Below are 25,343 nucleotides of genomic sequence, written 5' to 3' on the forward strand. Positions count from 1 at the left end.
CCATTATCAGAGACACCTCATTGTGTTTATGTCAACAGAATTTTGTTTATGTAGTCAGACTACCAGTATCAAAGCACAGTAGGCGACTGAGCAGGTTTCCAAGCGGTGGAGCAGTGGTCAAACTCATATACTCACTGTAATTATATAGTGGACCACATCTACACAAAAGGTGTTATTAAAAACAGTGATGTTGACCAGATTTGTTTATAAATCCGCTTCTGATGTCTTTAATGCAGCTTCCAGTTTTTGGGCAGTGCTGTGCCGCGCCACTTGCCGCTGTCGCGTCAGGAGTTTGTGCGGCGTCTGGAGAGCTGTCCGTGGTGCTGAATGTACCAGGCGCTGAGAGGCGCTGTCCTTGGTCCTGATTCGAAGCGTAGCGTTATTCTCCCCTCTGTTTGCGGCTCCAGCGGCCCCTGCACCGCACTGATTAGTTAGAAGCGAGAGTAAGAGATAGAGAGAGAGAGAGGGGGAGTGGGGTGGGGGGGTGGGTGGAAGAGAGATTGGCAAGCGATGCATGAAGAATCGCGCCCGGGAGAGAAGCAGAGACGCCACTTAAAGAGCCACGGACCGTTTTTAATGATTCCACTCCAGCGAGGCGTCCACACAAGGCGGTCTGAGCTTCACAGTTCACTTAACACGCTGGAGAACGTGTGCGTGCACACGTGTTTGTGTGTGTGTGTGTGTGTGTGTGTGTGTGTGTGTGTCCATGTAGGTTACTGTAGGCGTTTGTAGGTGTTTATGTCTGTGTTCACGTGACTGTTATGTGCAAATGTGTGCACATATGAAACATGTGTGTCTTTGTGAAGTGTGTGTTCGTGTGTGTTCGTGTGTGTGCGTGTGTGTGTGCGTGTGCCACAGGCGGCTGAACAGATCGGACCGTTTAAAAGCTCCTTGTATTGCCTGTTTAAACAGCAACGAATTGTAGCCTGTCTTACTCACTGGAGACCAATGAAAATGATAGCATGACAGGACCCCCACCCCCCTAACCCTTCCCCAACTAGTAGTATGTTTGTGTGTGATTGAACACGCACACATTTGTGCTCATGTACAAAACGATGCATTTCTTTCTTTCTTTCTTTCTTTCTTTCTTTCTTTCTTTCTTTCTTTCTTTCTTTCTTTCTTTCATTCTTTCATTCTTTCTTTTAACATGGTAGAAGACAAGGGGCGTCGTGTAGCGTAGTGGTTTAAGCAGGCGCCCCATGTGTAGAGGCTACAGTCCTCGCTGCAGTTGGCCCCGGTTCGAATTCCGCATCAGACGGCCTTTCGCTGCATGTCATTCCCCCTCTCTCTGCTTCCCTGTTTCCTGTCACTCTCCACTGTGCTGTCCATTAAAGGCATAAAAGCCCAAAAAATATACTTTAAACATGGTAGAAGACAAGATAAATGTTGTATTTAGTGTAATTACACCATTTTAGGAGTATCTGTATGTTGGTATCAATATGGTCAGTGCTTATTTAACTAAGTGACTGATGAGCTGACTAACTGAGTGACTGGCTGTTTAGCTGATGGAACTGGTGGTTGTTGTACTGACTATGAAATAAACATAGGAGGAAACAGGGATTAAAGCCATCAAAAACAAACAGAGAAAGAAAAGTGAAGAGAGAGGGAGAAAGACGGATTACAGATAAATAAATGCATGAACAGATCAACAGAGAGAGTAGTGACAGGTCTTATCATCCTTCTCACTTGCTTTGCGTGTGTGTGTGTGTGTGTGTGTGTGTGTGTGTGTGTGTGTGTGTGTGTGTGTGTGTGTCCGAGGCCCTTGCCGCCTGCGTTATCTCACAAGGAGACTCATTAACATAGAAATGACTTCAGGAAGAGAAGTACAGCATTTCACCTCTGGTGAGAGACAGGAGGGAAGCTGAGGAGGAGGAGCGACAGCACAGGAGGAGAGGAGGGAGGAAAAAGAGGGGAAGGAAAAGGTGAGAGAGGCTGTGGTAGGAGAGAGAGATAAGCAAGGAACGGTTGAGGAGTGGGAAAGTCAGAGGGGAGAGGTATTGATGTAGGCAACAAATGAGGAAAGGGCAGAAGGAAGAAGAGGGAGTGAAGATGATAGAAGGATGTGATGAGAGGAAAGGATAGAGCAGGAGGGAAGGAAGAGAGGGAGTGATGTGAGAAAGGAAGAGCAAGGCAATGATTCATGGATGCAATGCATGTCTTCTAGAAAATATGTTTATATCCCACTAATTTGTGTTGCCAAATATGCTCTGAGGAAAACATAATCGCTACCTGGATCTCTGTAGGGAACCAGGAATGTCTGAACCAAATTACACAGCAATTCATCCAGTAGTTGTTTCGATTATGTTCTTGTTGTAATAAAAGCTTTTCACCTTTGTACCTTGATGAAGCAGTAGGCCTTTACTTTTCTGGGAATTCATTGCTCTTTTTTGTGGACATCAGTTGTTGAGGTATTTGAGTCTGAACCAATATGGTGGGACAACTCAATGACCAACCGACAAACTTCGATTGGCATCCGTAAAGCCAAGCAGTGTCAGTTGTGCTTGTGTTGCAGGCAACAATTATGCAAATTAGTAGTTCATAAAAATGTTTTCTCATTATGTTCATAAAAAAAAAAACCTTGCTGTCCATGTTACACATCTCAGAGAACATGCTGTTATGATTTTCAAGACAGGTTTTATGAGTGAGAGACTGCGATGGATGTAGGGATGAAGAAAGAGCGAGAGAGACGGACGGAAAACAGTTAAACGATATATGCAAATGTAAGTGAATGGTTTACACACACCGATCCTTGTTGCCTGCAGGTGTCAAAATTGCAGCATCTATGTCTTTTCTTGCCTGTAGATGCTGCACATAAACATGTCGTTGTTGCTGCTGTTACATTTCTTGTCGATAGGCGACGCAGGTTTGACTGAACATGTCGGGCCCATTAGTTTCTCAGCACTCTCATCGCTGTAACGTAACGGTGTCTTTCTTTCTCTGACAGGAGGTAAAGTGTACGTAGTTGACAGCAACTTTTCAGAAAGATGCCGCATTAACGTCTATCAAAACTCTGATTACCATTTGGCTTATGGCCCTGGTGTTGCTAGGCAGCAGGAGTGGAGAGGGGTCAAAGATCCCCATGGAAGAAAGCATCATGGGAAATGCAGTTTTAAATCATTAGTGTCTTGCGTTTGCCCTTTCTCGTTCAGTCTCCCCTCTCCTCCCCTCTCCTCTCCTCTCTCAGTTATTGGCAGTACAACAGGAGGATGAGGAGAGGAAGATGGGGGTGGTTCTTGAAGAGAGGAGGAGGAGGACTGCAGGGTTTCTGCTCAGTGAGCTGGAACCTTCTCATGCCTCTGGACAGTGCTCAGAGACTGGGAGGCGGAGCAGGAAGGGGACGAGAGGGGAGGCAAGACAAGACAAGAGGAAGAAGTTAGAGGAAACTGAAAACCACAGAGAAATTAGAGAGTGAAAGAAACTGTGTGGGGGGGCTGATAGACACACACATGAATTTAATGTTAAAAACATGAGTGTTCTGTGAAATACACCAATTAGTCCTGTATTAAAACCAATTTATGTACATTGATGCCTTTTGTAGGCTTTTTAAGTGTCTCATTTTCGAGCGACCTTGATGCGTATGTGTGTATTACAATGTATTTCTTTGCCTGTGCCCAGTATGGGTGTGTGTGTGTGTGTGTGTGTGTGTGTGTGTGTGTGTGTGTGTGTGTGTGTGTGTGTATGTGTGTGTATGTGTGCATGTGTGTCTGTGTTTATGTTTGTTTCAAATGTTTGTGTGTGCTTTACCAGATGGGAATGACTCCAGGGCAGAGAGAGGACATATGGTGATGTGGCATGACTCTGGCGTGATGCTAATATGTCAAAACTGTGATTTATGACTTAGATGTCCACAGACACAGCCCCAGGAAATGGTCTATGAAGCTATGTGTGTGTGTGTGTGTGTGTGTGCGTGTTAGTGTGTGTGTGTGTGCGTGTGAGTGTGTGTGTGTGTGTGTGTGTGTGTGTGTGTGTGTGTGTGTGTTTGTGTGTGTGTGTGTTTATTTGTTGGAAGGGAGAATTGTTTAGGTGAATGTTACATCATTTGGAACCAAAACCAGATTATTTCTGGCCGAGATTAAATTCCAAAATTATGTTTTCGAAAGTTTTGACGACGTTTGGAATTCTGTAGGTGGCGCTCTTTCAGCCATGGTAGTTAACTCTGCTCATGCCAGCTACCTACTTCTTTACTCTGTGTTTATTCCATTCATGGTTTATTCAGCTGTAGTTGGAAGAGCAGACAAATGAAGATGGATGGAGTGCAGATGTGATCTGTGTTTGTTGTCAAAACGGTAGTAGTCAAGTAATAATGTGTGCTTGTATGTCTGTAAAGTGTACGAGAGGACACTCTGAGGAAGACATGAGGTCAGTGATCATGTGAAAGTGTCTCTAATATGCATGCGTAATGAAAATGTGTGTAAGGGTGTGTGTGTGTTTGACTGACGGCGAGATTGATTGATCAAGAGGGAGAGGAAGTAAAGAATGAATGAAGGGGAGAGACAGAAAAAGAGATGTATCTTAATTGTGAAGGCACATGTCTGATGGTGTGAAAGTGTGTCTAATATGTTTGCCTAATGAAAATATGTGTAGGGCTGAGAGAGAGAGAGTAAAAGAGAGAGTGAGCAAGAAAGAAAGATAGTGTGAAATAAATCCAATAAGCTTCTCCGTCATGCTCCCCTCTTGAGCGTTTTTAAGATCCAATGAATGAAATAAATAAGAGATTCTTTTTCTTTTGTCAGTTTCCCTTTTTCATCTCTCTCTCCAGTGTGCTGCAGTGCCCTGCTGTCGTTCACTTCAGCCCCACTCTTCCCTTCATCCTTTTTTCCCCTTTCCATCTGCAAGAGCAGTTAGTGTCTGTGCTAGCTAGTTCACCAGATAATGAGTGTGATGCTCCACAAACATGGTAACCACTGATAAGACATCTAACTAACTGTTCGCTAAACCCCGCCCCTGGACAGCGATTATCCATTTATAGCTTAGCTACTGTAACCAGGCACGTCAGGCCTGTAAAGCTTTGGATTTCTCCACATGCCGATGTGGTGTGCATGGGGCTGTAGTAAGAACGGTACTCTGCATTTAAGGAGGGTGTGGACGGTGGTGTTTTGCTTTGTTAGCCATTCCAATACCAAAAACTCAGGAGCAAAAAGGAATCGATTAAATTGCTAGTTTATTTGCTTAATTCTTTGCATGTTGGACTAATTATCTTACTTTCTACTACAGGAACCTAGCATTACTTTCAAGGCCAAGAAGCATTTCATATAACATTATTTTGTTGGGTTTTTGTTTGTTAAACAAAGGTGTGTTACCTGAGATATGTCACATGGAGCTTTATCATGTGTAGCCATCAAGTCCATATTTGAGACGCTTTCCCTTTACTTTCATAGGGTTCTTGTGTGTTAAAGGAATTAGCTGGAAACATTAAAAAGTCAGACACACACACAGAGCAACGCAAGATGCTAATTTTAGCTCAATTAGCCATCTAGCTAGCTTTAATAAATGTCTGCCAGCAACAGCTGTCAATTGACACACAACTAGAATCACCACCTCACTGTGTCTTCACCACTCAGTGAAGTTGTAGTTCACAGCCATGTCTGAAAACTTTGAAGGAATTCGATGAAAGTTATCAAGTGTATTTTTTATTTGTGAATTAAAGCCAAAAATTTGTTTTGTGAGGTCACAATGATGTTTGAATTCTACAATCTAATCAGTTAATCTTTGAGTCCAGGTGAACATTTCAACCAAATTTCCCTCAAGGTGTTCCTGAGATATCTTGTTCGCGAGAATGGGACTAATGGACAGATATCCTGAAAACATTATGCATCTTGCCACGGCTGTCAACAGTAACTACTAGTGACTGTAAACTACAAGTGTCAGGACGGAAAGCTTGACAGGCATAGAAACAGTAAGGGGGAAGGGCATTAACAAAAGGTCAATTTTCCACTTAGCATTATGTGGCCAGTAGCTGGCTGATTTGTAGTTGCGTTATATTGATCCTAAAATGAAACCTGAGACTGTCTCTTGCAGTAAGAGGTAAATTGAGATGCTGTTTGAACTACAGCAAAACCTCTAATTTAATAAAACTGGGCACAAGCCCAAACTCCAAGCACAAGCGTACATGGATGTGACCAATCAATGTTTGCAGTTTAGAGGAGGGGCTTCAATAATGACCAATCAATGAAGTTCTTCTCATCAACTCTGACAGCAGGATATGTGTAGAAAGAGTAGATGATGCCCCTTTTGGCCCCTTTTGTGTGTGTGTGTGTGTGTGTTACTTATGTCTGTTTATTTGGAAAATGTCATTGCTTCAGGGAAGATAACTGTTTGGCAGGACAGCACATAATGTTTGTATTTGCACAGTTCTCTGTGTTCTCATATGGAATGAATGTGTGTCAGTGTGTTATACTGTGGTACTGTGTATATGCCAACTGTGCGGGCAAGTGAGTACAGCAGTATATCAGCAACCTGCTGTGTTCCTATCAGTTCTCCATCTCCTGTTTCTTTTTCTTTTCCAATCATATGTATTTCTCTTTCTTTTTCCATCCTTGTATTTGGTTTAAATTTCATGTCACTCCCTCTTTCCCTCCAACTGATCGCGTGCTCTCTGTGGCAGAAAATAATATTGATGTTGCCATTATGAGAAGTCTGATTATTATTGTTATTATCACAGAGGCACATGAAGCCAAGCATGCCCATGTGGGATGTGCACATAGAGGTGTGTGTGTGTGTGTGTGTGTGTAAATGTAAAACACAGGCGTGAGGGAGACCTGCCAATTGAAAAGGATGCATATAATAAAGATTTATGCTGCATTGACTGTGAAAAGAGTCTAATGTAGAACACATCATTAACAGCTACCTCATTAATCTCTTTTCCTGTAAATTGCACACATGCAGATTTACTGTGTCAAATAAACCGGCTACCTACCAAGGCCCTGAAGGAAAACTGTCCTGACAAATGTATTCAAGAACCCCAAATTGTTGTGGTGCGATAATGTTAGTTGGCTTGAAAATAAACACAATGGAACAGGAACTGGTTAACTTAGCTTTGCTATAATGTAAGTGTGTACTAAGTGGAGATTTAGACATCCTTAAATGTTATTGAGATGTCTAGTGCTGGTTAGGTTGGTGTAATCATTTTTCCCTCACTTCAAACTGCTTGAATATAACTAGTAAATACTAGTAACTCTGCATGCAAACTGACAAATTTACAAAATCCAAAGTGTATAAAAGTTAATAAAGTTTTAGAAGTAAATTTCCCCAGGCATTCCTTTGGCCCAGATTATAACCATACAACACAAGAAAAACCAACATCCACATTCATCACATTTGAATGTAAACGAGGCAATATGTGATCTTTCAACATGATTTATTATTCTGCAATTGAAAACATCACAATACACATTTTCTTATTAGTAAACTATCTCACAAAACACATTCTTGCTCTTACTTTTGCAGCGTTTTCACTGCTCTCTGCAGGTAAAAACTGTAAGTTATCTTCTGATTTATTGTTAAACTACTTGTTGTTTCACATACAAGCCTGGCTGAAATCAAAGCAGAAATAAATTCAAGGCAGCAAAAAAATGTTCAGTTGTATTAGAGTAATACAGTAGTATCAGATTTCAGATTTAGGGTCAAGTAGAATGATAAAGGAAGGATTAGACGGCAAAGGAGGTAAGAAGTAAAAACAAGTAGGCAAAAAATTCATCTTTAATAAAGAAAGCTAAAAATGGACAAAATAAATAGGGGAAGAAAGGAGAAGAGAAGAGTGGAGACAAAGTCTATTGAGGTGGGGTAAAGGTCAAGAGGAAAGAAAATGAGTAAAAAAAAGACAATGTGGAAGCTGAGTGGGAGAGGAGGAAGGAGAGGAAAGGTCAGAAGAAAAAATAAAATGACAGATCGAAAGGCGAAATCAGAGAAAAGGTCGGACAGAAAGAAAGGAAGGAAGAGAGGAGGACACTGTTTAAGAGTTGGTCCACTTCTAGGCCAATATGTTCCACCCTGCAGAACCTATAAAATGTATGAATGGTGGTGGGATTTTTTTTATCATCATAGTTTCTATTGCAACTCACATATATAATTTTTACCCTTAAACACATCAATTTATCTGAGTATAAATGCAACTATGGAAATGGAAGACTCTTACTTCTATAGACTTGAAAAATATTTATATTTGTACAAATGAAGCAGAACATGGCCCTTGTATGATAGTTCATAAATAGGTAACAATGACATGACATATTTATATCATAAACCCTATTAATGTCTATTGAAGTAATTATCACACACCAGTCCATCGAGCAACACTTAATATAGGATAAATCCATATCATATGGAACAAGATATGAAAGAGAAAGAGAGAGATCATCACATGCATGCATAGTATAATTCCTTATAGTCCTGATCTGGAATTTTAAACACCAAACATAACCATATCTACTGGCTGATGATTACGTTGCCGGTTCTTAAAACACTGAGAATGGATGGGGTGGGGGGGTGGGGGGCAACGTCTCTGTACGTGTGTTACTGTTGATGCATGTCACTCTTCATTTCATGTAAGTGCTGTTTGGTCAGGTGCACATTGAGGCTGTTCGCGTCTGTCTTTGCCAGAGTAACGAGATTTGAGACTTATATTAAATCGCACAGTACTTAAAATATCTTAAGGTGAGTACATGCATGTACAGTTACACACTCATTCATTCGCTCAGTCACACACACACACACACACACACACACACAGGTGGACACAGCTGTCGAGTGCTATTAAATGCTTCAGGGTTCACAATTCCCAACAGCAGATGTCAAGAGTAGGCGTGATTAACATTAGGAGATATTTACACCCTTGACCTGAACAATATAAATTTCTGTGCTTGAGAAAGGTCAACACAAATTACACTTCATGTATTTTACTTACATTTTATATTATACATTATCGAATCAAATAAGAACAAGACAGCAGAGTCCGATCCAGTTCAATGTCCCAAAAGTTTAAATAGTTCTTTTCTGTTCTGTGTGTTTGTGTGTGTTTAATTATAAATATGTACAGTATATGCATATGTACTACATATAGTATGCATGAGGGTACTGTTTGTGCAGATTAAAGAAGGAAAAAAAAACTCTAGGCCTGTGTAATGGACCTACAGTATATGTCTTGTGTGCCTCCAGGAGCGAACGTTTCACAGTCATTGTCCGCCTTGTTACGCTTCACCTCATAATTCCAACCCTCAGTCATGGATTGGACTGTATTGCTGTGTGTGGGTGCGTGTGTGTGCGCGTGTGTATATATACAGTACATGGAGCTAGTTGGCATTATAGCCAATGTAATGTGGTTTGGAGCTGGAAGGCAGATTTGCTGAGTTTGAGCTGAATTTGAAATAATTGGCTTTATCCAATGAAGCCTTATAAACCACACACACACATACACGCACGCACACACACACACACACACACACACACACACACACACACACACATATACATATTCTAACATATGGACATTTGTCAGTGCATGCACATATGTTCATGCACATAAACACCGCACTAATACACACACACACACGGATTAGGGGAAGGACGTGCAAAATAAAGAATTGAGAAAAGCAGCATTGCTGTTCTTATTATTGCCGTTTGTGAAATCACTCATGTGGGGACAGGTCCTCATTCACTGTGTGCGCATCTGCATGTGCGTATGTGTGTACGCTCCACTGGTGACTGCCGCATTGCTAACCCTGTGACACAACGTCATACTAGGCTCCCAGTTAGGCCTTGTCAGAAGAACGGATTAGAGCCAAAACAAAAAAAAAAAAATGAAAGAAGAGACAACAGCGGGATGGGGGGAAGGGAGAAAAGAGAAGGCAAGAGCCAGAAGAAGAAAAAGAAGGACGAAAAAGGTTTGACAGGCTGTGAAGTTTGCTCATTAGGCATATTCCTCTGTGATGGCCCAGTGTGAGACGCTCAGTCTGAGAGTGTGTCAGCACTTCCACAGTGAAACTCATGACAGTGTACAGGCTGGTTGAAACAGGCAACAATGGTCAAGACACACAGATTGAACTGGTAGGCAGTGCTCCTCACGCTGGTGCATGTTAAGCCTGCACGCTCACGTCTCTGTTTCCATCACAAAAATGGCTGCATCATATATACGGATATTACAGCTGCAGGTGCAGTTTGTTAGCTTCAGGAAGTTGATATACTCCTATACAGTTTTACAAAGTCATGGCACTAACAAGATTAAAATATAGTAAACAGCTAACATCAAGACATGCTAACAAAAATAAAGCATTTTTCAATTTAGTCCACACGTGATCCAAAAATCCAGTCTGCGTTTTATGTTTGTTTGGTACTTGTTCCCTGTGTCCACTGGACATGGACAGGCAGCGAGACTGAAAATTAGGACTAAAATGAAACTCACATATTTAGACAATGTTCCTTTCAACATCAATGGTCAATGGCAGCCATTTCAGTTACACAGGGCATCTCACAGCCCAGAGTGCAGCTTGTATCCATTCAGATTAGTCTTTGTCAAGCATCTCATTGTTTTATTACTTTCCTCACGGGATTCTTGGAAATGATGTAGTTTGGTTTGAGTCGTCATGAAAATACAATTAAACGAGCAGAAACACCAGAGGACCAACCCTGTCGCCTGGAAATAATGTTTACATACAACTAAACTGCAACAGCAAATACAATTGTAGAAAACGTAATTGGGTTTTCTGTTAACGTAGCGAGGATATGTTGTTAATTTGCATATTTGGCAAGTTGAAAATATGTTGATACTAAACGTCTCGGTAAAAAGTTCACAGGCAATGTGTTTGTTTTCTGCCAAAATAGCTGATCTGATTGTAGTGACTACAATATTGTTAAACTTTTTTTATGTTTATATTTTAGGCACATTGGCTAAGGTTAGGGAAAGTTTGTGGTCTGGTTGAACAGAGACGCAGAGAAACATGTTTACATACATTTAACAAAAAAACAGTCTTTTTCCTCACCTTAACCAAAGTGCTTTTGTTGCCTAAACCCAACCACAGAGGGGGTGTGTGGATGTGAACCCCAGTCTCTGTGACAGTCATGTGCATCTCCTTGTGGGCTTCGCTTATGTTAATAAATGCAGCGCCTCATTCATTCACAAAAAAAAAAAAAGAATAAAAACATTGATTCTAAACATAATCCAGTCTGCAATTATGTTTCCTACAAAAACGTATTTACTTTCTAGGAAACAGGGTTGCGAGAACTTATCACAAAACTTCACTTAAGAATACTGAGAATGGTAAAAGGTTTGTTGTAGGATTTCAGCAGGTCAATGTTAAAAACAGTGCAGCTAACTGAATAAAATGGCAAGAAAGACAGAGCCATATGGAATTTATATTTTTCCCACACATCTGTCATGTTTGACAAGTTGAACATTTTTGAAACAATACTTCAAAATCTTTGGTATCCCATGTTTTGTGCAAGTTAAATGTTGTGATACCTTTGTTGTGCTGAAGTATTGGACAAACCCCAATGTGGCCTAAAAGGAATTCAGACATTTAGAGAACACACACAAAATAATTGTAATTTTAGTGCTAGTTTGTCTTTCCTATCTGCTCTGAAACCTTTTTTCTGCCAGTCCATCAGTGAGATCCAGCGCACGTTAGTTTGCAGGAGCCACATATTCAGGGTTGGTGTAGGAGAAGCCGAGGAAATCGTCCTGGTCCAGGTTCATGATGACGAGCTTGTCTGTTGGCGTCAAGTCCACGGGCATCTTGGTGAACTCCTTGTCAAAGTTGCAGGTGTCCCGACGGCTCCTCTGCAGGTGGAGTTTAGGGATTTTGGAAGGAAAGAGGGTATAATGGAGGGAGAATTGTAGAGAAATGATTGGAGAAGAATGGGATGGATTTGGAAGAAGGAGAAGAGAGAGCATTACTGTTAGATACCTCATAGTTTACTGTCTGCTGCATAGAAGCGCAAAGAAAGAAAGTGAATAAGCGTATTTCCAAAAATTTCAAACTATTCCTTTTTAAGCTATGGCTTTTAAAGATTTGACATCAATTTTGGGCTAGTTGGATTTTCTTTGTTACATCGTTTTACTCCTCACCTGAGCATTCAATCTCTCCAGCTAGGTCTCACCAGCCAAAACCATTTTTCTTCATCTTTTCTAATATTGGAGCTGTGAGTTGCAGGAATCTGGACTTTTATAGCTGAACAATGAGTCTTTTCCTTGTCTACTGTGACAGCTGCAGAAGACTCGTTTTCACCTGACAAGAGAAGATGGTGTAGTAGCCTGGACCTGCTGAGTCTAAAACAATGCTGCTTTTCAGCTTTGAATAATAGGATAGTGGTGTATATTCTGTCTGCCTGCGTTGCAGCTGCATGGGCCGTTGGTTTACACAGAAAATAACAAGAACATACACAGCGCCCTCGTCTTCCCCTGTCTTTGCTGCAATGGTTTCTTTTGTTTACACTATTTCTAGAAGTTTCAGACTTCCTGTTATAATGATTTGCTAATGTTCACATGGTACTACCTCCAAGAATAACGGCAAGTCAGGGGAAGAGAAAGATAGGTATAAAGAATGTGGAAACAGAAAGAGAGAACAGTATCAAAGTGCCAAAACAGTGGGAGAGTAAGTAAAGGAAGTGCAGAGCAGAGTCAACACTAAGACAGAGGGATGAGAGAAAGATGCTAAGTGACATACTGTAAATCAAGAGAGGAATGAGACGGACAGGAGGGCCTGGAGTACAGGAAAACAGCGACTGCGACTTTGTGTAGGAGGAGAGGGAAATCTGTGTGTGTGTGTGTGTGTGTGTGTGTGTGTTTGCCAGGTATTACTCACGTTGTAGGGACCTAAATCTGTTTACACAGGCACATTATGATGACTTGCCTTCCTTACGGGGACAAAAGCAAGTCCCCAGACCGTACATTCATCATCACATTTTAAAGTGAGGACATGTTTTAATGTTAGGTTAAGGTTGTGTTTAGGTTAAGGTTAAGGTAAGTTAGAGTAAGTCTCCAAGTAATTAATGTAACTCAGTGTAATGTCCTCTGAAGTCATGGAAATACAACTGTGCATGTGTGTGTGTGTGTGTGTGTGTGTGTGTGTGTGTGTGTGTGGTTTCTCCGGGGCAGGGCATTGTTAATGCACTGCTTGGCTCAGTTGGTGTATGGATAGAGGAAAGAGCGAACTGGGTGTTAAAGATGGAGGAGTGTATGTTAGCGAGTGGGGGAGGGGCAAGTTAGATGCAGTAAAAGGGAGCGGCTGCCATTGTATTGACACACACATACATACATACTGACACTGACACACTCAGAGGGGATATGATTCTTATTCGGTGCCCATGCTATATGCACGCATACCGTAAGGCTCTGTGTGTAAGAGCAAATACCAAAGGGAGGATGGTATTCACACACACACACGCACACACACACACACACACACGTGTGCTGTCATACCACAGTATGCCATACACGGCCTGTAGGATGTTTTCCAAAGAGGGGCAGCAAGGAGAAGCAGAGAGAGCGTGTGCAGGTTCCCTGATTTTGTTTTTGATTTTTGAACCTTAGGGCAGGATTGTTTAGGGGCATTCATATGCGTGATGTCCAGGACGGACACACACACACACACACACACACACACAAAAACACACAAACACACAAACACACCAAAACAGCCCCGCTTGTTTATTTTGAGATGCACCAAAAAGAGGCGCTCTATCAGGAAGTAGTATTAATTTCATTAAGTTCATTGAAAAGTAGATTCAAATTTCAATGTAATTCTCTTAGTCTGCTCTTTCACCTGCTCTGCTCTTTTCTCCCTTGTTCACTCGTTAACTGCACCACATATAATAGAAACTAGTTATTAATCATCATCACTGATAATGTTTGTATATATTTAGTGTGACACGTTACATTGTGCAGGTGTTAGCGCAATTTAAAGTCCCAAATTTAGAATCTGAGCGCTTGAATAAAGTGGTGGAGGGTAAATGCAGTGCACTATAGAGTCAATTGGGAGTGATGGAGCAGCAGTAGTGGAAACACCCATGCAGGTAGATCTTTAAAGCCCCAGGGCTCTCTAGGCTTTGCTCACTTCTCCAGTATGAAGGTATTATTTTAAATATACAACAAAAAAATTCAGTGTTTAAAAATTGTAAAAAGTGTAAAAATTTGATTTCTAAAAGAAACACTTTAGAGCGATTGCATTGTCACCTTTATTTGTTTTACTTTTCTACATCGTGAAGCGTATTTTGAGCTGTGCTGAACATGAGAGGAGCCGATTTACTGGAAGCTTAGGGGAACTTGCAGAAAGATACAAAACAAATCCTTAATGGATGGGATCATTAAATGTGGGACAGATGATTCGGAGCAGACCTTTCAGCAGAGGACAGTGAAAACAAATTATAACCATACTCAAAATGTATATTGGTATTAACTCACTCATTAATAAGACTTAATTAGAGGGATTGTCGGTCTGTGTGCTATGAGTAGAACTACTTCGATAAATAGATAGATAGATAGATAGATAGATAGATAAATAGGGAGATAGATGGAGGGCGAGGGACAGTAGGAAATGAATAGAATAAAAGCTGGCCACATCAATATTCACATCACTAAGCAAGCAGCGGCCACAGAGAAATACACACAAGGGGCAATCTCAGAAAATCCACAACCATAAATATTTTATGTAAAAAGACAGCAAGGGAAGCCAGAGATTTACCAAATACATTCACAAAGTCAAGAGTGTGAGCATCTCAACACCATGTACGTCTGGAAAACACAAATAGCTGAAGCCACAGTCCAACTCACAGCACGAGGAAGAAAACAGAAGAAGAGAGAAAGAGACAGGAATAAAGAAGAGCAGAATCTGGCAAAGTGGGCATTGATTATAGTTTTAGTCCAACGCTTCTGAAGGTAGATAGTCGATTTCAAGCTTGTACATCACAACATTTCCTGTTTCTTCTATTTGACGTGAGCGAGAAGGAAGGGGGTGGGATCAGAAACACCAATGAGAGAGACAGCGAGGGACAGAAGAGCTTTGAAGATCACAGAAACCACAAACAAATGTCGCATCTCCTACCTTCTGCCAACTCTCCCATGGCCTGAGAGGAGCTCCCTCCATCCACAGGTACACACCTGCCAGAGCTGGCCCAGATCCACCTCACGTTCTGGGCATGATATCCGCTAGAGTGCTTCCACTCAAGAGAGGCCTGCACTCCTGGCTGCCTCAACACTCATGAGGATGTGGTGTGATTCACTTTTCACATCAGATACCAGAAGTTTCCAAAGATATACAATATTGCTGAAATGTGCATAAAATAATACATGAACTCCAGAACCTTCTGGTGTGGAATAAGATGACTTTTCCAAGCTTAAATCTTGCAAACCTTTTACTCTGGCTGAGTAGACTAGTGTTCATCTTGAAGGTGGGCGGAGCTACGTTACAATTAAGTGAGATCATTGGACTCCATGAACCAATGATGAAGAGGTCATTTGTCACAACAAGTGCAACAAAGCTAACAAATCAGTGAGGGAAATGTAAATCGAGCCCGTGCAGTCCTGGGAAGATAATAACTGGCCATTCAATAAACCCCGCCCCCAAAACATGCAATTGTCTAATTACAGTTTAGCAACTATACGTAGGCAAAGCAGGCCTGTCAGGCTTTGGATTTCTTAAAATAGTGGAGCGGGTTTTTCTCAGGTGACTTGTAACAGCGATACTTGGCATTTAAAGAGCTTGAAGGGTTGTGTCTTTTTTCTAGTCTTTTGGGAAGGAATGGATTTAACAGTGTGTGTATCGGTCTCTGTCTATTGTGAGCTGCAGTTGTTAGCATGTGCGACTACATAGTTAATGGCCTACATAGACAGCTGTTGTACCTGCAGTCCAGTGGTAGACTGTTAGTTCTTAGGCTGAGATCAAACAAAACAAAAGACTCGTTCACAGCTTCAGTGTCATGTTATTATTGGCTCTGTTCTACTTCTTTTAGACCTCACACACATTGGTCAGTCCTCACCCTAAATGCTTTTTGCTTTGATAACGTCAAGAGTGAAACAAAGCTAAACAGCCACACAGGACTACTTCAGAACAACATACATTTTCCTTTCTCATACTTATCACAGGGTTGATTAGTTCTACACTGCAATGTGAGATGTCTTCCACGTGGATCGTCAGTTAGTGAAGATGCTGACTTTTTGCCTGGAACATGCAGCTTTAGCCTCAGTTTGTTAGCATGATATCATATATGGAGCCATCAGGGTGCATATCAGGTGTGTTTAAAACGAGTCAAGTCAGCAAAGGGTCAGTTAAAATCACCTGAGTGGGTTCGCCATGCTGGTATCTATGAGTGTAGTTTGAACTCTGAACTGTTACACTGTTACTGTTTGTCAGCAGTGTTTGTTGCTGATTGACATACCGTCAAACTAAATATCATTCAACTTACGATCAAGTGAGGACTCGTGCAGTGAAGACAGTTTATCAGACCTTGGAAATCCACTGTGTACACTGCTAAAGACCGCGCACGCAGTTATTTACCAAACACGCGCACATAAGGTCATTCACACACATACACACGCACACACGTGTGCGCGCGCAGACACACACACAGCTGGCAGCCATGTAGGCCAGCTCATAATGTGTTCCATCTCAGCGCGCTTCAATTGCAGTTAATGCTGTGAGGCAGAGAGACAGAGATATGGAGGGGGGGGGGGGGAGAAAGAGATGCAGTAAAGGACAGGGAACGAGATAAATATCAGTGGCCCTTGGTGTAGATCAGAAGCTCAGAATTTACAGTAGCATCAGGGCAAACACACACAATTATTTTTCACATCGCTGTGTTCCAGAGGCAGTGGTTTTAATAGAGAAACATGACTCTGAGTCTTTAATTTAGTCTCTCCCTCTCTCGCCCCATCTCTTTTCAGTAACGAGAGGATTAGCGGGAGACGAGCCGATGTGAGCCGAGGATGCGGAGAGTGGGAGGCACAGAGGAAAGGGGAGGTGATGAGGAGAGGAGGGTGAATGAAAGGCGGTATCGAACGCTGACCTGTTTTGGGCTGATAAGCGCAGGCTGCTTTGTGCTGAAGCCACTGGCTTTAATTTGGGGGCCGCAACATTTGGAATTAATTATCACACACACTCCAGCACTGCTGCGGCTTACTGTGTACACTGGCTATTACATCCACTCCAATACAAACTTTATACAGCTTATGTGCTGGAACTTACTGTTACACAGGAGTCTGAATTGCTGTTATAATAAATTTGCATAAAATACAGCTGCACTACATGTGCTGTTTACAGTCAACATAGGGGGAAGTGGTGTATGTGTTCAAAGCTGCAACAGTGTTTGCATGTATTCAGATTGGGGGCTACAAAGCAACAGGAAGCTAGAGCATCAAGCAGCTACAAGTTGAAGAATAGAAGCAGCAGCCAGTAACTGTGGAAATGTACTTAACTGATTATAAGTTGATCCCAACTCTTGAGCCATTTGCTGAGATTTGAGTCGTCGGACATGAATTGTCTGACAGTGGCACTGTCAGATCCTGAATGTTCAGTTTGCCTGCTAATCAGCTGGTTACTTGGCTAACATTTCCTGTGAATAAAAGTGTATTAACATCGTACTTAACAGGAACAGGCATCTGCTCAGTGAAATGAAAATCTGACCAAAACAAACCTGTGATATTAAACACGGTGTTCCAGTTTCCCTACAGACTGAAAATGGGGAAATAGTTTTAAACTTAAATTGTTTTCCGATTTCTGTTTGAGTAACAGTATACAAATATTTGTAAGCCTCAAAGGTGCTGGCAAGTGGGTTTTTTTTCCTACTTTTGGACAGAGCCAGGCTAGGCCCTCCCCCCCCTCCCGTTTCCAGTCTTCATGCTAAGCTAAGCTGACTGCCTCCTGGCTGTAGCTTCATATTTAATGGACAGATGTAAGAGTGGTCTGGTTTTCTCATCTAATTCTCTGTAAGAAAGCCTCGAATGCTGAACCATTCCTTTAGGGCAACATGAAACAACCTAAAGGAACGCACTCCTCTGGCTTTTTTTTTTTTTTTTTTGGTATAAAAAAAAATGCAGCACTTTGATTAGAAAACAGCATTATAGTTGTTTATGTGGAGGTGATACTGTAATAAAAAAAATGAAGCGCTGGATTCTGTTGTAAACATGTATCAACAACAGTCACAGTGCCAAAGAATGCTGACTGAGCCAGAGTTCTTCAATGCCAGTGCACATGTGTGATACATGTGCTTGTATAAATCAAGGTTAACTGCATGTGCTGTAGAGTTTTACAACTGCATGTTGCAAATTAAATGCCATTTTAATTTAACATGACTCTGGTGCAAACATTGCCACCTCATGTACCTACGCATCAAGTTGTTTATTTATTATTATTATTTATTCTTTTCCCTGTTCTGACTCAGTGTAATTACAGTGTAATCTGGCCTGGGCTAAAAATCAATAGCCTTCTTTGTTTGGAGCTGAGGTTTGTCAAATGATCAAAATGAATGAGCATCAGGGTGTAAGATCTGGACAGTAACACCAACCTATCCTAATAATCTGGAAGCCACCACGCAGGCATTTAGCGCTAGTTGCAACAAATGGTAAAACTTTTTAAAAACCATCTGAGCCAGATGTTACATCAGCATTTCTTGTGGGATATCGGGGCCATAAGCCTCGAGTTTTTACCCAAATGTAAAAAAACAAAACTTAAAGGTCACTTCAACATGTTTGACTAACTTCATTAAAGTTTAACCTCGCTGCTGTGGTTTTTCTCTTCATATCCATGGACTCTGAACCTTAACCAGTTCTGTGATCACAGTCCTGCATTCAGACTCCCAGCGGATAAGTGGCGTGTTGTTGATTTTGTTTCCCATCACATTGTGCCGCAGCTCAGACACGGTTCAGAACCACTGCATGTAGTTTGTGTCCACACTTGTAAACATTATATTGTACCAGGGGTTGGTAAATAGTGCAACATACAGTAACCCCTATTAAGTGAATGTGCAGCTAGTCAGAGCAGCAGCAGCAGCGGCTCGACTGCGGTTGATTGTGAGCAGCTTTAGAGGCGGCGTGAAGTGGCTGAGTGGCTCAGCAGGGCTGTGTGTATGTAGGCCGTGTTCTGCATGTTATTTCCTTGAAGTCATCAGACCTACGCTCCCCCATCAGGGAAAGGCTCTTATGATAAGTGGCAGCCATGAAATATGCACAGCCTGTCGTAGCCGCCTGCCTCGCTTCACAGAGCCTCGCTTTCCTTCCTCGTCCCCTCCCTCCCTCCTTCACCGCCGTCCCTTCTCACTACCTCTTTCTCTCTCTTCCTCGCCTCCCTCCATTGTTGAACTGCTTCCCTCCTCTTCTCTTTCATTTCCCTTTTTTCCCTCACATTTGCTCAGAAACCGCCCCGTCTGTCACTCTCCATCACTTGAATCTTTCCCACCACCTTCTCCTCACTCCTCATTCTCTACAACCATCACAATCAGTTCGTGCTTCATGCACAGCAACAGTGTGTGTTTATGTTTGTATCATATGGGAATGAATTAAGAGAAATTAAAGAAGAGGCTAAAATAAAGAGAGTTATATATAACCCAGCCCACACTTCAGACATTTCCTGAAGCACATAAAAACATACACAGTGAACATCACTGAAAACACAATACACACAAAAACAACAACAAACATTCCCTAAAATATCTTTTAAATCCTTTATTTTAGGTATGCCTGTTTTTCCTGGAGAACAAAAACAAACAAAAAAAATTTGGCACATGGAAAGCATTGTGGGAAGTATTTTTTCCTTTTTTTTTTTTCTTTAGATATATTTCATTATTTTCACACATAGCGCAGTAGCTTGGATCACACTTTTGAAGCACTGCTGACACAGAAAACATGAATTACCCTAATATGTTAAATGTATACAACTCCAAACTAACAAAAAGGTAAAACAAAAGCATTTTTCATGCAGATTTCACTTTGCTTCTCCTTCAGCAGGAAGGACTTCTATTCCTCTTGTTCTTTACAATACAGACCACATGGTGTATATTATATGTATATATCAACAATTGAGACAGTTATATATGTTTATGTATAGGTGTATATATAGGTCTTTTTTAATTGTTGTAATACAGGGGACATTGATTGTAATAAATACCAACATTGAAGGTACGACACAGATGGTGGACATGGGATAAGCTTAATGTTATCAAGTCATAAAACGCAACAGCTGCATTTACTACACTCATAACCGTGAATGAAATGTGAAAGCACTAAAGCTGCTGAACTGATCAGCAGTTCTTAAGTTTAAGATTAGAGATCACAGACAGGACCGACCTTATCCACATGTTAGCTATGACTTGTTCCAGCCATTAACTCTCCCTGCGTGTGAGAATATTCAGTAACGAGGCCACAGCAAAAATCAATAGCATCCTGCAAATATTGTCTCTTTCAATTTTTTTTTCCTGTAATTGTAGATGCACATTTTTCACCACCTGTTGGAAATGTTTCTACGTGCTCTGTAAGACAAAGTTTAGACAGTAACACAGGGGTTACTACTGTAACTATAGCTATCACACAGCTGTACGTGATTGTAATTATCTTCTGAAACAAATCTGAAATGTTTTTTTTTTTTTTAATTCTCTTGAAATAATTGCTTTTTTACTTTAGATATTAGATATATTACTATCTTCTATTATCATCTTCGTGATAATGTCCTGTGAGAAGTCATACTAGTGGAGACTACACTGACTCGGCTTGACAGATAACTGTCATTTGATCAAGTTAACTAACTATATGATCGCATTCCTCCTAGAGGTCTTCAAGGGTCCAAAATGACAGACCTGATCTGAACTGGATCCGTGGTAAATCTACTCAAACCCAAGGTGCTTAAATTCAATTTTAAAAAACAGAGATCTGATGTGAAGGGGACCCGAGTGCTGTCAGATCCGACTAGACCGGAGGATAATTGGACCTGATCCAACATCCAAAAAACAGTCGAGCCAAACGGAGACAACACCGACACCGGCAGCAGGATAATATGTGATCAATTAACAAGCAGCAGCAAATATAATAAAAATGTCCTGAGAACAAATGTAAAGTCATAGAAGCGCATTTCAAAAATGATTAGCTTATATGCTTCTAAGACAAATTTATAGAAACCAAACTACTTCCAATATTTTGTAGCCAACAGGGTGATAAATAGACAGAATCTTATATTCGAGAATCCAATTCAACAAAGTATTTGTCATTTAATAGCAGAAATTTATTATCTAGAATATTTTCTCCATGTGATCAGTCCTGAGTGTAAATTTGGATCCACACTGACACAGATCTGAGACCTGTGGAAGTAAAGTCTGAGCTGACTGGACTGAGTGTAATTAAGATCCGGTCCAACTCTGATCCCAGGTCAGAACCAAATGGACCCCTAATGACCTCTGTTTCCTACTGTACTAGAAAAAATGAACAAAACTGACTTCTTCATCTGCTGATAAACAAGTAGAAAACTTCATGCCACCACTACTGATAAACACCAGTGAGCCTGAATGTTCATGTGAACACACACTCCTGATATCCCTCTGTGATGAAGAGGAGGGTGATATGAGGAAGAACTTCAGGTACCTCCCAGACAACGTTAGCTGCACTCAAAGTACAGCCAGCTCTCTCTCTGGCTGAGATGAGCTTCAGAACCTCATGGACTTTGTATGTAAATCAATTACGGTCCTAACCTGAGTCCTCTGAAAGTTGTTTCAGTACTGACACTTCCCTCTTGTCAACAAGATTATTGCTAGCTAGGGAAAACAAAAGACAAAACACACACACACATCTTCCTGCTGCAGAAGGCTCAGCTTTAACGTGTCAACATTTACTGCTGCTGTAGTTGGGATGGACATTCTGATTGCGCATGCTGAAGGCTACTTGGAAAAAAAATACCAGTCACAGTGAGTTGAGCCTCAAATCCTTTCCCACCGAAAATCTAGATCAGGAAAGTAGGGCTGAATGATATATTAGTCAGCTGATCTGTTCCAGCTGGTGGCCTTTATTCTACCATAGAAAACTTTCCCCAGGTCTGAGAACTTTTTGATATGCTCAGGTATTTAACCTACATTTTGAAAACAGAAACAGAACTGGGTCCAGTGCTAACCTGCAAACCATCCCGAGCACTAAGGTGGTGCTTTCCAGGGTACTGAACATCAGTGCTGATTCAAACACGAGCTTTAGAACTGGTTGTTGCTAGGAATGTAAAATTATTTAGCTCTTGCTGACATTTCCTGAAATATAATTTCAATACATCCCTATAGAAACACACCTTCTTCTCTCCTTTCCTCTTTCTTTTCTCCTCTTTTCTCTTCTCCCACTTGTGGAGCTGCTGGTTGAAAATAAAGTGGATCATACCAATACTGCTTGATATAAAGGCGGGGGGGTTGCGGACATTCACCACAAAACCAAATGTAAACACAAGGCCAGGCAATGGGCTGGGAAGGCAGGTATGGACACACAAACGCACGCAAATGCAAACGCACACAGTGCTTGTTTGCACACGTTAAAAACATACACGTGAACACACACACGCACACACACACACATACCCACACTCACACTGTAAACAGGCGCCCACGTATCGGAATCATGCTTTTGTAAAACACATAGAAACTAACCGCTAGTCTCTTTCATTGCTTAAATACTAGATAAGAGAAGATCAGAGTAAGAAGTAGTATTTTCTATTCTATCTATATCTATCTATTTAACTGACTCAAAGCCCATATAAAGACTACATTTCCCAACAGCACTTTACCATCATCATCAGCAAAATACACAAAGAAAAATTTGATATTTGTGTTTGTCGTTTGAGGCACAAATCTGATCTTGTTGTTGTTTGGTGTTCTTGTAATTGGGTAAAATAATACTCCAATGTTTTCTTTTCATACTTACTTTGAAAACTATGAAAAAGAGCCACAAAGTGGCCGCAGAGAGGTGCTGAGATCAGATGCTAAAATGTGGTTGGGAGACGAAGTCCTTGGCCATTATTGATATAGAAATTCATGCAGAGTATGCCAAGCATTCCAGTTTTAGCTAAGATAAGATTAAACATACAGACAGTACTATTATTATTATTATTATCATTATTATTATTACTATTATTATTATTATTGTACTGAATAAAAAGCACATCAGAATAACAGGCCAGGCCTAACTTGAAATGTGCTGGAACAGCCGAGGAATGAGAAAAAGTTAAATCACAAGCTGAAGCTATGTTACATGTGAAATTATGCAGCTGTGTATTGTGTGTGTGCGCTGGCGGAATCATAACTCGTCAATATCATGTATGTATTTATATGTTTTTATAGGAACACCAACAGTTCTGTGTGGACTCTTACTACCTCAAGTTTTGGTAGTAATAGTAGTATGGCTATTGTTCTTAATGTTTGAAGATCAAATAGTTTGCTGGGGCGGCGTGGCTCAGGAGGTAGAGTGGTCGTCTAGTAATCGGACAGGTCCTGGTTTGATACCTGGCTCCTCCATCGAGCGCAGAGAGGGAAGTGTCCTCGAGTGAGACACTGGACCTCTAACTGCTCCTGACGCTGCGCCATGAATGTGTGTGAATGGAGACGTACATTATAAAGCGCTTTGACTGGTCGATAAAGCGCTATATAAATTTACCATGTTCTGTAATTAGGTTGTAAATTTCCCGTAGTTCAGTCAGTCAGTTTAATTACTCTGTTGTGCTCTTGTTATCCAAACAGTTTTGTCCCTCACTGTGAATGTGTAAAGGTCACTGAATTCCTTACACTGATGCTGATTACGTCTGGTAAAATCAACACAAACACTTTGTTCACACTGTGAGCAACGCGGGTTGATAAGTAAAGTAATAATCTGATTGTTTCCCTTCAAATGTTATTGAGTTTTATGCACAATATTATACAACATTAAATTTTAGCAGTAAACGTCTTAAAACCAGTCGTAGAAAGTTTATGGCATACTGTCTGGCATATGTTGCTAACGTGTAGTAACGCTTTGATCAGATGGAGGCCTGGAAAAATACAGAATCTGCCGAAATGCATTCTGATTCTCTTAAAGGAAAAGTTTGCCATTTTCTGAAATATCTTTATTTGCAGAGAGGACTGATACGCTGAATATGAAGCCACTGTTAGCAGCCGGCTAACTCACCTTAGCACAAAGACGGGAAAGTCCTGCCTATAATGAACATGATATATGTGGCTCATCTAAACAGAACAGGAATTATGTGCTGGATTATTTCTTTACTCTGAACAGTTGCCAGGCAACCATACCACCATGTAAAATGTCAAATCGACGTTTTTATGCTAATCATTTTGTAGAATGGTATCAAAGTGAATTTGCATATTTTCTAAATTGTCAAACTATTCCCTTAATCTTAATTTCTCAGTCTGCATCTTAATTTCATAGGTGCACAACATTCAATCACATCCATTTCACATGGACCCTCAGAGGAGACCAATGCATCACCCAGGTCGCAACAGTGTGAACAACAAATGTATGTGTTTACGGATCTGTTTAGGTCATGGCCGTGACAGCACAAACAATTTCCGTGATATTTGAAGTTGATATAATTGTGAGTGTGTATGTGTATATTTCAAGGAAGAAATGATTGTGTTTGTGTGTTTGCGTGAATGTGTCCATGTGTCCGTGCATGAGCTGAAATCAAGCCTGCTCATCAGCAGTGGTGATAGCAGAGGTTCCTGGGAACTCTGGGTTGATAAAGGAGAATCCCTGGAACTCGTCCTGGTCCAGGTTCTGAATCACTTCCTCATCGGGAGGGGTCAGCACCGGCGGGTGGCGTGTGAAAAAACGGTCAAAGTTCTCGGCCTCCCGTCCGCACTGTTGAGGAGGGCAGGGAGGGATGGAGTGCAGGGTAGGGTGTGGGGTAGGGTTGGGAGGGGGAGAGCGGGGATGGAGAGGAATGGATGGATTGGGTTGGGGCGGGGGAAGTAGGAGAGGAAAACAAAAGAAGGGGGAATGGCAGGTTGAACCAGGGTGTGAGATGACATTACTTGAACATCGTTTCAAATATCAGAACAAGTGCCAGTACTTGGGGTGAGCTTGATTCAACTCTCCATTTGCCATGGCTCGAAGGTAATTTCTTATTACCTTCAAAGTGATACAAAAATACCACTCTCAGGAGATTATAAATCAAGTACACATCAGGTGCTCCTTTTTCAAATATTTGAAACATATTCAACTTCAATTTTAAAAAGAACAAGGAGTCTCAAACGTCCTGTGGCAGTGCACTACATTGGATCAGTATATGCATGGAGCTATTACTCTTTGGTAACGAGCATTTCACTTAAAAAAAAAAAAAAAAAAAACCCTCCCACCATGGCTGTAAGTAAATAGCCAAAAACAATTTTTCTTTGGCATTTCATCTTGATTTTTT

The 25,343-nt window shown here is 41.2% G+C and overlaps 1 protein-coding gene across 2 annotated transcripts in view; it reads right to left on the minus strand.

Moving 5' to 3' along the window:
* Positions 1–7,340: 7,340 nt before the first annotated feature.
* Positions 7,341–25,343, minus strand: part of prkcbb (protein kinase C, beta b) — a 93,896-nt gene continuing 75,893 nt past the window's right edge. The window contains exon 17 of one of the 2 annotated variants that reach the window (XM_087171400.1): positions 7,341–11,770. In XM_087171400.1, coding sequence (XP_087027526.1) covers positions 11,615–11,770 — 156 coding nt within the window. In that variant the 3' untranslated portion in view covers positions 7,341–11,614. Of the gene's footprint in view, positions 11,771–19,630; positions 24,788–25,343 lie in introns of those variants that run through there. The other variant, XM_023397130.2, reaches the window with a different exon arrangement.

The sequence above is a fragment of the Seriola lalandi genome, unplaced genomic scaffold (genome assembly GCF_002814215.2).
Source record: "Seriola lalandi dorsalis isolate HSWRI2012SDOR001 ecotype SW California unplaced genomic scaffold, Sedor1 jcf7180002054997, whole genome shotgun sequence".
NCBI lineage: Eukaryota > Metazoa > Chordata > Actinopteri > Carangiformes > Carangidae > Seriola > Seriola lalandi.